General features: G+C 49.8%; 1 protein-coding gene across 1 annotated transcript; it reads left to right on the top strand.

Annotated features, from left to right (window-relative positions):
* Window positions 1–11,985: 11,985 nt before the first annotated feature.
* LOC147722599 (melanocortin receptor 4-like) lies at window positions 11,986–12,984 on the top strand. The gene has a single exon (XM_086966867.1). It carries the CDS (start codon window positions 11,986–11,988, stop codon window positions 12,982–12,984), a length of 999 nt encoding a protein of 332 aa, XP_086822993.1.
* Window positions 12,985–13,951: the final 967 nt, after the last annotated feature.

The raw sequence follows: 13,951 nt of genomic DNA, 5'->3' as shown, positions 1-13,951 counted from the left end.
ATATCGAGTTGGCAGGAGCTGCAGGGGGCCGTGGGCCTGGGGGGCCGGCAGGGGTACCGCATGGAGAGGGGAGGAGGCCGGGGGGCTGGAAGGCGGGCTGGACGTGGCTGATTTATAAGGGGGATGGAGGGACGGGGAGATGGGGGCTCAGGGGGGGGGATCGGAGTGGGGAGGGGGAGGGCAGTGGGGGACTGATGGGGGGTCACCGCTACTGATTGAGGAGTCAGACGTGGAGGGGGGAGAGGCCAGGGGGAGGAGAGTGAGTTGGACTGGGGTCGTCATCGGCTGGGGAGGAGGGCGTAGTGGGGCCCAGCAGACCGCCATCACCGCTGGGGGTGCGGGCGGACAGGGGGTGGGGACGAGGAGGTGGCGGAGGGGCGTGGGGAGCGGGGGGTGGGGGGTCGGAGATGCGGGTTTCAGGGAGGGTGTGGCGGCAGGTAGCGAGGGGGAGTGGGGTCTGCGGGGTAGGGGGGGCGAGCGCGGGAGGAGGGTGAGGGAGTGCGGTGGGAGGGGGAAGGATTGGGGGGATGGGGGAAATTTGGGGGGATGGCCAGCAAGGCGGGGGCATTCTGTGGCATGGGGGAGGGGGCGCCGAGGGGGTGGGGGTATACGGTGGCAAGTTTTCCCCAGCATGCTGGACTTCCCCCCTTTTTTCCTGGCAGGAGCAGTTGGCTGGGTGCCCGTGTGAGCAGCATGCGGCTCTGACTCCCCGAGAGGATGGGCCGGCTCAGCCTTGTACGGGCGGTCACGCTCCCACGTGGGACCCCTAATGGGAGAGTGTAAGATGGCGGGGGTAGGTCCCCGCCAGCCCCACCCCGAAGGCTCGAGACGGCCGCTGGGGGCTGGGGATGGAGTGTTGCTGCAACAGACCAAGCGGACTTTCAGGATGAGTGCGGACGGAGACAGAGTGTGGATTTGGGGATTTTGATGAGGACGGATAGGGAGAAGTCGGGGCTTAGCAGGATGACTACTGTGGGGGGACAGGCGAGGCAGTGGGAGGCGGTTTGGACAGTAAGGACCTGGAGTCAGAGGAGGAGGGGGAGATTCGGGAGGGGGTCGGGGAGAGGAGTAATGCTGTTGAAAGTGTCTTACAGGTACGCCCCCGGCAGGCAGCGCCGAGAGTGACGGCCCCCCCAGCAGAGCTGGTTAGACGGCAGGATCCCGTGCGGACGCCAGCCTTGACGCCAGGTAAGGATGGTGGTAGAGTGGGGAGTGGCTTGGGCACGCCTCATGGAGGCCAGGTGTCGGTGGGTACGTATACAAGGTGGGAGGACTTGGTGAGGCTGCTGAAGGGCAGGTATGTGACAGATGCCGGGGTGGGTACAGACAAGGAAGGGTGGATACAGCATTGGCGAGCACCGGGACAAGGGGGGTTGGTGCAGCAACGGCGGATGCGGCGACGCCTGGGGGGTTAAGGCGAGCGCCATGGGGACCAAGGAGAGTTACGATGTACCGGTATGTAGGCTCCCGTATATGGGGGTGGCGAAGCCGCTGGGGGCGCATTTGTCCTTAGCAACCAAGGAAAAGATTTGGAAGGGGGAATACGTGGAGATCTTGAAATTGCTCCACAGGGAGTTGATGGCCAAGGAGGGTTCGAAGGAGGAAGAGCAAGAGCTGGCCAGGCGACCCAAGGTGCCTGTGACTATCGAGAATTGGTTGGCAGCTTTCTTGATATACGCTAGCGTATACTGTGAGAAGTATCCGGATCGGTCGGTATCCTCATTCAAATATATGGATGTGGTGCGGCGGGCCCAAGTAACTCATGGCGGGTATGCGTGGTCACACTACGACGAGGAGTTCCGGGCCCGCATGGCGGCAGATCCGGAGGCTCAGTGGGGGAGCTGGATGCGGATCTGTACCGGCAGACGACGAGTGGTGCGAAGTTTGGACGCACCATCTACACGGCCAGCGGGTTACCGCTTGCGCCGACCCCTTTTCGGCCCGACCCTCCCGTGGGGGGGTGGGGTCTGGGGACACAGCTAGTCAAACCATCGTCGGGGCCTGCTGGGACTTTAATAAGGGCGAATGTACCAGACAGGTGTGCCGTTTCCGGCACGAATGTTCCAAGTGCGGGAAGAGACATCCAGTGGTGCGCTGCTGGGGGGTTGGGGGAGGGCCCGCACAGGGGCAGCAGCCAGCGACGGTTTCCGCAGGGGGGAGGGGAGGCGGTAGGCAGGGGCGGTATCATAGGCAAAGGCTCATGCACCGGTTAGGCTGGATCGGATCGAGCCTTTGTTGGCGGCTTATCCGCGGGCGGATGATGCGCCGGTGTTGCGCCGGGGCTTCAGGGAGGGTTTTCGGTTGGGGTACGAGGGTCTGCGGATCGCGCGGTGGGCCGATAACCTGAAGTCCGTGAACGCGCACAAAGGGCTCATCCGGGAGAAGCTGTTCAAGGAGGTAAAAGAGGGAAGGATGGTGGGCCCCTTTCATGAGCCGCCCCTGCCCAACTTGATTATTTCCCTTATCGGGGTTGTCCCCAAAAAGGAGCTGAGACAATTTCGGTTGATTCAGCACCTGTCGTGGCCGGAGGGCACGTCAGTGAATGACTATATATCGGCAGACTTAGTGTCGGTGTCGTACTTGTTGGTTGACGTGGCGTGGAGGCTGGTGACGGCGGCGGGACAGGGTGCCCTTCTGGCGAAATGCGACATCCAATCAGCGTTTCGGTTGCTGCCGGTACATCCGGTGGATCACCAGTTACGGGGGATCCAGTTCAACTGTCTCATCTTTGTTGACAAAGCGCTTCCCATGGGGTGCTCGGTTTCCTGTGCATTGTTCGAGAGGTTCAGTTCCTTCTTGCAGTGGGCTTTTTCCTGGCGCACAGGCTCAGAGGGTGTGACGCATTACCTGGATGACTTCTTCCTGGTGGGTCTGCCCAGTTCAATGGACTGCCAGAGGCAGCTGGGCAGTGTTACAGACCTTATGGACTACCTGGGGGTCCCCTTGGCGCCAGAGAAGTCTCATGGTCCCTGCACGATGCTGTCCTTTCTCGGTATAGAGCTCGACTCAGCGGCCATAGAAGCACGCCTACTGGGCAATAAGCGGACGGTGTTGGTGGCACTGGTGGGAGACATGCTGGCCAAGCGGAAGGTGGCGGTGAGGGAGGTGCAGGTTCTACTGGGCCACTTGAATTTCGCGTGCCACGTGGTGCGAGCAGGGCGGACGTTCTGCCGTCGATTGGGGCTGGCGCTGTCAGGTTTGACGCTGCCGCATCATCATGTACGCCTGTCGGCGGGATCGAAGGAAGACTTGCGCATGTGTTTGGCTTTCCTGGGGCGCTTCAATGGGGTGCCGATGGCGCCGCCGGAGGACTGGGAATGGGAAGTCACGATGTCATTGGATGCGGCGGGAGTCGGCATTTTCGGACTTTACTGTTCAGGGCGAGGGTTCGCAGAGCAGTGGTCGGCTCACTGGCAGGCAGGGGGGAGGAGTATTGCCATTCTCGAATTGTTCCCGTTGGTGGTGGCCGTTACGGTGTGGGCGCAGGACTTGGCAAACAAGCTGGTTTTGTTCCGGGTGGACAATATGGCGGTGGTGCAGGTGGTGAACAGGCAGTCTGCTAGAGATCCGCAGGTGTTGAAGTTGATGCGCGTTTTCGTGTTGGCGTGCTTGCAACATGACATTCTGTTTCAGGCCCGGCACATGCCGGGGGTGGACAATGACATTGCGGATGCTTTGTCTCGTTCACAGTGGCAGAGGTTCCATGGGCTAGCCACGGAGGCGGACGAGGTCAAGACGCCGGTGCCAGCGGAGCTTTGGTCGGTGGGAGACAGCGGGTCATTCAACTGGTGAAGGCGTCGGTGGCAGCATCGACATGGAAGGCGTACGAACAGGCTTGGCAGGAATTTATGCGCTTCGGAGCGGTAAGGCAAGGGGACAGGGTGCCCCTAACTTGCCCCTTATATGTTTTGTAACTTTTTTTCCAGGACTCTACACTGAGTCTCAAGTCTTAAGATGGTTCTTGCAACTTTGTTGTTGATGTAGTGGCAGTCAATCAAATCTCTTCTTGAAATCTGTTGGCCTGTGGATCCTCCGCAGCATGAAATATTCAACATTTTTGAGCCTTCATATATCCCAAAATGTGCTCAATGGATTTACACAAAATCACATAAAGCACCCCTTATGGGCCAAGACCTAGCTTTCTGCCCAGTTTAGTGTAATTCCCTTCAGCCATCTTTGCGGGGCACGAGTTACAGTTAGTTCAGCTAACTATAACTGCTGAACTTCACTGGTTTTGTATGAGTGAAACCTAAGTCTAACTATAACAGCCCTATAACCTTTGTTTTTTTTCAGTGCATTTCTAAGGTTTTTTTTTTATTCCAGTTCCGAACCATAACGTTCCTGTAACCTTTGGATTTTTCTATGAATTTCTATTTTTTTTAATTAGTAATGGCATTTGCAGAGTGGTGGAGAAAGGGGGCGGTCCGCTGACCAGCCTTCTGGAAACCTTATGTGTAGGTCTTACAGAAAGGCCCAGGTGGGCTTCTTGGCAACTCCTCCTGTTACCTCCGGTAAGTCCCACACAACGCAATTGCTTAGAAGGCTTTGGAAGCCCCTTTTTCCACCACTCTGCAAACGTGCCTCCTGGTGCACTGCTGGTTGGGGGATAAAGTCCCCTTGGCTCTAGAGTGTCCTTAGGGGCCAACAACCCCTCCTGTTACCTCCAGTGAGTCTCACCGCACTGGGAGGACTTCAGAGGCCATGCCCCCTTTCCCCACCACTATGGAAATGCACCTCTTGGTGCACTGCTGGTTGCAGGACTAGGTCCCCTTGGCTCCGGAGGATATTTGGGGGCCAACAAGCCCTCCTGTTACCTCCAGTATGTACCACACAGCCTGATTGCTGAGAGGACTTCGGAGGCCACACCCCCTTTCTCCACCACTCTGCAACTGCACCTCCTGGTGCACTGCTGGTTGGGGATGAAGTCCCTTTGGCTCCAGAGGGTCCTTGGGTATCTACTATCCCTCCTGTTACCTCCAGTAAGCCCCAAACAGCAGGACTTTTGAGAGATTATTGGAGTCCACACAACCCCAGGGTCTGCTCTTTTAAAAAAATATATTTATATAAAACAAGGGAGGGCGCCATGCAACCCTTCTGTCATGTGAATTTCAGCCCCGAGACCCCATCCCCTGGGGCATGCCCCTTTTTTCCTTGAAGCAAAAAAGGGAAGGGGCAGTAGTGGCTCACACAGGTATGACTGTGGGGCAGTGAGGTGGGGTGGTGAGGGCCGGGTGGGTGGTAGTGGACTTCTACATATCATGGGAAAGTGGAAAGTAAAGAAAGAAAGAAAATCACTTAACTTGCACTTGCCGCATTGCGGACTCAGCTGTAAGTGGTTTCATTCATTTATTTACTCTCCATTTTCCCATAGTATGTCGAACTTCACTAAATCCCCCAACCTGGCCCCGCCCCCACTCTGCCTCACTGCCCTACAGTGATACCTGTGCGAGCCGCCACTGGAGGGGGACCTCATGGCCTCCCTCCCTGGGCCAATTTTGGCCCCAGGGAGCCCATCGCCCAGGGCATGGCCTCTCGGTTTGGGACCCCTGGGAGAGCCTGAAAGCCTGTATAGTCCCTGCCGGCTTCCTGCATCCTGCAGGAGCCAGCATTGCTTTTGGACAGAGGGGGCTGCTAACATGCAGCTCCCTCAGGCCAAAAGCAATTCTGCTCTGTTTAGCGTAAACAAACACATTTCCTGCTCTCACTTAATCGAAGCAGAGCAGACTTTTCTATGGCTTGGTGGGAGAAAGCCATAGCAAACTGCAAAGTCCCAGGGGTGGACATTCCCGGAACATTGCTGGAGTAACCCCTGGGAGAGGCAGTCCCCAGGGCCTTATTGGGCTCCAGAACGGGGACCACGCAGCTGCCCTCCTTTATTTATATTTACCCTGGGGAGGATATGGTCCCAGGGACTGTGGGGGCAACATGGCCCCCTGCATTATTTTTAATTAAAGCCCAGTGGAGGTGACAGCCCCCAGGGCTGTGGGTTATCCACGTGCCCACCCACACTTATTTTCATTGAAGTCCCGGGGAGGTGGTGGTCCCCGGGGCAGTGCAGGTGGTCATATGGGCTTCCCCCACATTCATATTTAAAGAAGCCCTGGGGAAGTGGTGGTCCCCAGGGCATTACAAGCCCCAGGAGGGGGGCCCCATGCACCCCCTCCCTTATTAAAACAATGCCGCTGGGACCTGGCCCAACTGGAGGCTGATAATAACTGAAGCACGGTAGCCATGCTATGTTTTTTTTATTTTATTTTAGGCAGATCCGAGGATCCCAACAATAAATGTTTAAAAAATGCTTTTTTGGTCCTGGGGTCCTCGTAGGGGGGTCAGGGTGTTTCTACCCTACCCCCATTTCTTTTTTTTATACATTATTTGTGGGACTCAGTTCAAACGAGTCCCAAGATGGCAGCAAACACTTTCTGGCTGATGTTTTGGCAGTCAATCAAATTTCAGTAGGGTTTCAGTAGGCTGTTAGGTTCCCAGATATCTGTATTTTTTTTAATTTGAATATCTCTGAAACTACTGAACGGATTTACACCAAATTACAAAAAGCATGCTTTCTGGGCCAACATGTAGCTTCCCGTCCGATTTGGTGTGGTTTTGTTCAGTGGTTAAGCTGTAGTCATGTTCAAAAAATGAAACAAACTGCAAAGACATAACATTGACATCACTAAGTGTAGTAGTACTTGATATGGTTACAGTGAGCTCTCTGCTGTATTTCTCTCACCTGTCTCCTTTTCTTATTTTAAAAACATGTAACTGGTATTTTATGAGCTACATTGAAATTTACTTTGCTGGATGATGTCATCAGTAATGCCATTTGAGATGTCATCAGTGATGTTACTGACCATATCATAAGTGATGTAAAGTGTCAGGTCTTAAGCAGCGCATTGGGAGGCCATCAGTTATAGTTATTCAGGTAACTATAGCTGCTGAATTTCAATGGTTTTGTGTATGTAAAATCCGAACCTAACTATGATGTCCCAGTAACCTTTGGTTTTTCAGTAAATTTCTAAGTTTTTAATGTTTATTTTCTAACTATAACATCCCTCTAACTGTTTTTTCTTTTGTGAATTTCACAATTTTTTAAAAAGATAACCTGTTCTGCAGTATGACCCATAAGTTCAATTTACTAATATACATTTCCAGAAGCTTATAAGAATATTTTATTCACACAATCATTCGTATTATATATATTTTTTTTAAATTACGATATTTATAAGGTAAGGTAACTTATGTAGTCTTTCTATAAATGCAATGTGCCAAGTCTTTCTTTTTTTAAATTAATTTTGTGGGTCTGCGGGTCCTTTGCTAACCAAAAGAACACATTCATTACTAAAGCAACACATTTGCTACTGCAATTTCTATAAGTATATCACTGCCTTTGTGTGGGTGAGTAGGTGGCTGTGTGGGTCACTGAGTAGGTGTGAGCATGGAATTATGGGTATGTAAGTGGCTGCGTTGGTCTCCAGGTGATTTATTTTTTGAGCCTGTGAGTGGGTGTGTTGGTGGCTGATTGGGTGTGTGAGTGGCTGTATGGATGTGTGAGTGGTTGTGTGGGTCTGTGAGTGTGTGTGTGGGTGGCTTTGTGGGCCTGTGAGTGGGTGTGTGAGTGGCTATTTGGGTGTATGAGTGGGTGTGCAAATGAGTGTGTGAGTGGGTGGGTGTGTGGGTACATGTGAGTGAGTTGCTGTGGGTCTGTGAGTGGAGGTATGACTGGCTGTATGGGTGTGTGAGTGGTTGTTTGGTGTGAGAGTACATGTGTGATTGGTTGTGTTGGTCTATGAGTGTTTTTGTAGGTCTGTGAGTGGATGTGTGATTGGTTGTATGGGTGTGTGTATGGTTGTGTGGGTGTGTAAGTGGGTGTGTGAGTGGTTGTATGCGTGAGTGAGTCTGTGTGTGAGTGGTTTTGTTGGTCTGTGAGTGGATATGTAAGTGCCTGTATGAGTGTGTGAGTGAGTGTGAATAGTTGTGTGGGTCTGTGAGTGACTGCATGGCTGTGTGAGTAGGTGTGTGAGTGGTTGTGTGTGTGTGTAAGTTGGTGTGTGTGTGTGTGTGAATCAGTGTGTGGGTCTGTGAGTGGGTGTATGTGTTTCTAATTGGGGTCTAGATCCATGGATATGCCACAGAGCATGCAGGTGGTCGCACTGAGCTGCGTGGTGGATCTGCAGACCCTCTTGCATTAAAAAAAAATTGGGACAATTTCTCGCCCATGAGGGTTCCTCACAGACCCTCCAATTAGTTTCATGGGGTCAGGGTACCTCTACCCTGACCCATTCTATTAATTTAAGTTTTATTTTCTGCTCTTGAAAATGAGCCCCAATGCCACAAATTGGTGGCTGCAGTTGTCCTCTGACTTGCGGCCAGCGAATAACAGCTTTACTGTTGGCAAGTAGCCCTGCAGACCTGCTACGGTGGATCTGCATCTCTACATATACAAACATCTTCTTACTATAATGGCTCTAAAACTACTAAACAGATTTACACCAAATTACAAAATGCACTCTTTCTGCATCACAATCTAGCTTTCTGCCAAATTTGATGTAATTTGGTTTGGAGGTAAGGGCTGTAGTCGTGTCTAAAATCCCTATGGGAAATTCCATGGGGAAAAAACATTTTGAGACCCCCCTTTTTCTCGGCCCCATTTGACAGTTCACACCGAAACTTTCCAGGCAGCAGCTGAAGTGACTGGCAAACTAGTTTTTAAACTTTCATTACGATTCGTCAAATGGCAGATAGATAGATAGATAGATAGATAGATAGATAGATAGATAGATAGATAGATAGATAGATAGATAGATAGATAGATAGATAGATAGATAGATAGATAGATAGATAGATAGATAGATAGATAGATAGATAGATAGATAGATTTTAGACACTAAAGCAAGCCTAAACCATTGCTTGTCAATCTCTACAATGTTTTTATTCCCAAAACCAAGGGCCAGGTTCCTATACTAATTGTAACGATTTGCAATACTATACTTCATTCCCATTTAAAGCTAGACCCATTGGCATTGTCAGTGCTTGTTTAAAGAACTAACTTGACATCCTAATGCTATCATGAATATTTCTGAAAGCACTGTTTCAACATGAGGACGCTCACACTACCAAATTCGACAAGCAGAAATTTGACAATGTATTTCAGTGATTAACAAACTACAGAATGTATTAACATTTCAATCAATATTAAAAATGCCTAGCAATGGGGAGATTGATAAAGGAATACAAATTGGTACAAAATGTGGAAATCCTACAGCAAGTTTTTATTATAAGTGGCAAATAGGAAACATGTTTATCCTCATGAGCATTTGTGATATTATGTTGAAACATCTTCAAAAACCAATGCTGAAACTGCTGTAAAGTTGGACAAATGATACATGATTCAGATCTTGATTAAAATGAGTGCAGTAAGGACATTGCTGGTCAGATCATTTGATTCGTACTATTTACCCACATTTCCGTTGAATGCTAAGTCATTGAAGCATAAATCAAGGAAAATTATCTCAAGAATTGGCCTAACAGAAGAGAGAAATATAGCTCTTTAGTATTAGGACGATCCGGTTTCACTTTTTGTATACATTTTTAGCTGGTACAGTATTTTTTTGTCTAAGATGTAACTCAGTTCCTTTATCTGTAATCTTATTTGATTCTTGACATAAGATAAATCTGAGAAAAACCAAAGAAAATAATGGACGGAGCGTTGACAATACAAGCACTCACCCCCAGTCAACTGATCTGGGTTTAATCCATCACCGTTCTTTAGCCCACCCTGCCACCCCAGTTCAGACATGTCCATATGCAAATCAGTCTGACCCTATGCCTCATAGGAACAGTCCAGCCCGAACTGCCAAGCCATACCTTCCCTGGACCGGAAACAAGCTACCAAGGACCAGTTTCTGGCATTCCAGCCTTCTTCAGCCGGCTTGCTTGAATCCAGTGGCAAAGTGAGCAAGGGACTCACGTCTGAGCATACCCTGCCAACTTATGGCGAACAAAGAAAAAGCAAAGGAAATGATAGACGGAGCGTTGACAATACAAGCACTCACCCCCAGTCAACTGATCTGGGTTTAGTCCATCACCTTTCTTTAGCCCACTCTGCCACCCCAGTTCAGACATGGCCATATGCAAATCAGTCTGACCCTGTGCCTCATGGGAACAGTCCAGCCCGGACTGCCAAGCCATGCCTTCCCTGGACCGGAAGCAAGCTACTGAGGACCGGTTTCTGGCATGGTTTCATGGTTTTTCTTCATAAGATAGATCTGACCAGCCTCCAATAGTGGAAAGAATGTAAGGCAGGGTCTACATTTTTTACTCAAGGTGGGTTGGAAAGATTTTTTAAAAATCCAATTCAACTTTGATCAACTCTTTCAGAGTATTAGAATAAGCATGACGGACGCACCAACAGGTATTGGCCCCACTGGCATTAGATGAAGCTCTAATTATGCCAAGTCCAAGTTCTAACTCAACCTATCTCAAAATAACCACAACATGGAGAGTGGCTCAGTCAGGGATGGTAGGCTGAGAGAATGTTGGTATATCGAGTGGCTGGGACCTGGATGGGGACTTCTTGCTGAGCAATAAACTACAACTCCTACCTACAACCTGCCTTGGGTGATCCTTCCTGCTGATACCACGATCCTACAGCTGGCTATCTCACTTCTTAGACATTTGTCCTCTTGCACGCAGACCAGCACAACAGAAGAGGTAGTGGGCTGCCTCGATACAAGCAAACAGAGGCAACCAGCTTCTTCCGCCAGTCATCTGTCCCAGGAAGAGTTTGAAGGTGGTTTCTATCCTGACTGAGACATGTTGCTGGACTTCACCATGCCAAGGAATGATTTAGTGGAGACACCATGCAGGCATCAGGAGACATTTATCTGCTAGTCTGCTAAGCTGAGCACTTCACATTCCTTAATGTAGGCCATCAGCAGTCGGGGATGGAACGTGTGCCTGTCCTTTGACATCTCAGCCAACAGATTCCTTGATCACAGGTGAACCATGTTCAAAGCCCCAGAAGGAAGTCGATTCTCAGCACCATGATAAACTGGAGAAAACTGTAGTTGTTACTGCAGCGAGCAAACGCCTAGGAATGTAGAAAACATCAGGAATTCCATATTTATTTACCCAACGAATTTCATTTGTGGTTGCACAGTTCTAAAAAATATTAATTGTTCAGAGTTTCAATAAGGAACCTTTTAACTGTATTTTAATTATCGATTTTAATTCAGAAAAAAATATTTAATTTTAGGATACTTTTCGGAAATAAACACTACATTCCTCTGAATGAACAGCATTTAAGCCCACGGACATCTGTTAATACAATGCTTCCTAATGCTTTTGGTTTTTATAATCCATTGAGGTTTTCGGATGAGCAGCCTAAGAAATTGCAAGAGAAAAACTGTTACCGAATACCAGATTTAGCGGATGTATTAAAAAACCAGTTTCTTGCTGTGAGTGTGAGCTGTGTGATTAATACGCCTGTGGCAGCTAGCGCCTAACCATCTTCGAGTCTCAGACAGACCCTTCTCCAGATAGGGCAGATTACGCTGAGGTGGGACGTCATTCGCATTACATTTATTTTTCTGCAGGCAGTACACTTCAAGTGGTGGACTCGCGCTGCTGGCTGGCAGAGCGCTTTCCAGGCAGACGACGGGGGCCGTGCGAGCGAGGGGACTGTATTCTCACAGAGGCGCTAGAAGGAGGTGCAGCCGGTGAGACCCTTCAGGATGGCGAGCGTGCAGCTGAGGGGGGCTACTGCTGAGCTGATGATTGCAATCAGAGTTAAGAGGTAGGAGGGAAGATCAAACGATAACGGGACTCGGAATGAGCCGTGTAACTTGCCTCAACATTTTTTTTTTTTTTATAATGCGAATTCTACCATTTGGATGGCTACCTTAGCTGTTTTCTACTTTTGGCCGCGAGAGCTCCGGGCTAAGCACGAAACCCCACTCACCTCACAGGATTACAACTAGATGAAATATGAACTCGTCTCTGTATGACGGGACGCCCCCGTCTCTTCACTTCAGGAATCACAGCCACGGGACGCATGTGGGGGGTGCTAACGACTCCGCCGGAAAGAGTCACTATTCCGAAGGGTGCTACGAGCAACTTTTTGTGTCCCCTGAGGTGTTTGTTATCCTGGGCATAGTGAGCTTGCTGGAAAATATCCCGGTGATCATCGCGATCGCCAGGAACAAGAACCTCCACTCGCCCATGTACTTCTTCATCTGCAGCCTCGCCGTGGCGGACATGCTCGTGAGCGTGTCCAACGGGTCCGAGACCATCGTCATCAGCCTCCTGAACAACACCGAGTCGGGGTCGCCCAACTTCACCGTCAACATCGACAACGTGCTCGATTCGGTGATCTGCAGCTCGCTGCTGGCCTCCATCTGCAGCCTGCTCTCCATAGCGGTAGACAGGTACTTCACCATCTTCTACGCGCTACAGTACCACAACATCGTGACGGTGAAGCGGGCGGTCATCATCATCTCTTGCATCTGGGCCGCGTGCACCGTCTCCGGCATCTTGTTCATCATCTACTCGGACAGCGCAGTGGTCGTCATATGTCTCATCGGCATGTTCTTCACCATGCTCGCGCTCATGACGTCCCTCTACGTGCACATGTTCATGCTGGCCCGGCTGCACATGAAACGCATTGCCACCTTGCCCGGCAGCGGCACCATCCGCCAGGGCGCCAACATGAAGGGCGCCGTCACGTTGACCATCCTGCTCGGGGTGTTCGTGGTGTGCTGGGCGCCCTTCTTCCTCCATCTCGTTTTCTACATCTCCTGCCCACAGAATCCTTACTGCGTCTGCTTCATGTCGCACTTCAACGTGTACCTCATCCTCATCATGTGCAATTCGGTCATCGACCCCCTGATCTACGCGCTCCGCAGCCAGGAGCTGAGGAAAACCTTCAAGGAGATGATTTGCTGCCTAAGCCCGGTTGGGCTGTGCGACCTCCCGGGCAGCTACTGAACCAACGCATTTCTGCCATTGTCGTCCGAAAAAAGGCCTCCTGCAATTTTCAGTGGCATACATTTGATCAACGCACTTTATGTAGCTCGCGAAATTTACTTGTTCCAAACACATCAATTTTTTTAAAACATTTCTTGCAACAGGTTCAAATTTTACATCCGGTGCAACCACATTCAGCAAAACACGTGAACGTGTATTTGCTCGATATACCTTCTATTATATATGCGGTGTTGAAATACTGTCAGATTTTTTTTTTCTTTGCGGGTCGTTATTGGTTAATATTTGAAAGTATTTGTCTGGTCCCGTCCTCTATGTAGTGACGTGAAATGCTGTCTGACTTTTTTCTTTAACCGATGGTTATTAGTTATGGCTGAAATGGATTTGTCCGGCCCTTTAATCTGTATGGTATGAAAAGTCGGCATATGGAGGGTACCAAAAATCAAAAAAAAATATTGATAGCTAAGTGAGTCAAGATTTTCTATACCTAACTGCACATATATGTAATTCCTATTTTTAAAGCACAAACATATCACCCGTCTTAAGGGTTTCAAGGTGCTGGGGGCTGTTGGGGAGAGTAAATGAGCTGCCACCAGTGGGAATCGAACCGAGACCCATGCTCTGGAGTCAGCCGCTCTGGCCATGAGTCACACCCCTCACACAGTACACATAACTTCAAGGTACGTATATGTGGAGGTAGGAATAGTACATCTATGCTTTCCTATATGCACTTACCTTTCGATATGTTGTCCCTCTATGATCGGTCCTGGCTGTGTTTGTATGTTGATATTCTTCATGACGATATTCAGTAGTGCAATCCTCTGTCTTTTGTGACATGAAGTGGTCCCTGTTTTTTTCTTTAACTGGCGTTATTTATTGGCTTTGGAATTCAGTTTCACAGCAGTTAGGGTATCTATCATTGAAATGAACTAGAGCGGATTGGGCAAATCGAAACCTAACTGAATAATCC

This window comes from Lissotriton vulgaris, chromosome 4_1, assembly GCF_964263255.1.
Source record: "Lissotriton vulgaris chromosome 4_1, aLisVul1.2, whole genome shotgun sequence".
NCBI lineage: Eukaryota > Metazoa > Chordata > Amphibia > Caudata > Salamandridae > Lissotriton > Lissotriton vulgaris.
Note: the sequence above shows the minus strand (reverse complement) of the source record. Positions and strands in the feature narration are given on the sequence as shown.

Bases quoted from the DNA above. Each gene is read 5' to 3' on its own strand.
- LOC147722599 (XM_086966867.1), top strand. From the start codon at position 11,986: ATGAACTCGTCTCTGTATGACGGGACGCCCCCGTCTCTTCACTTCAGG.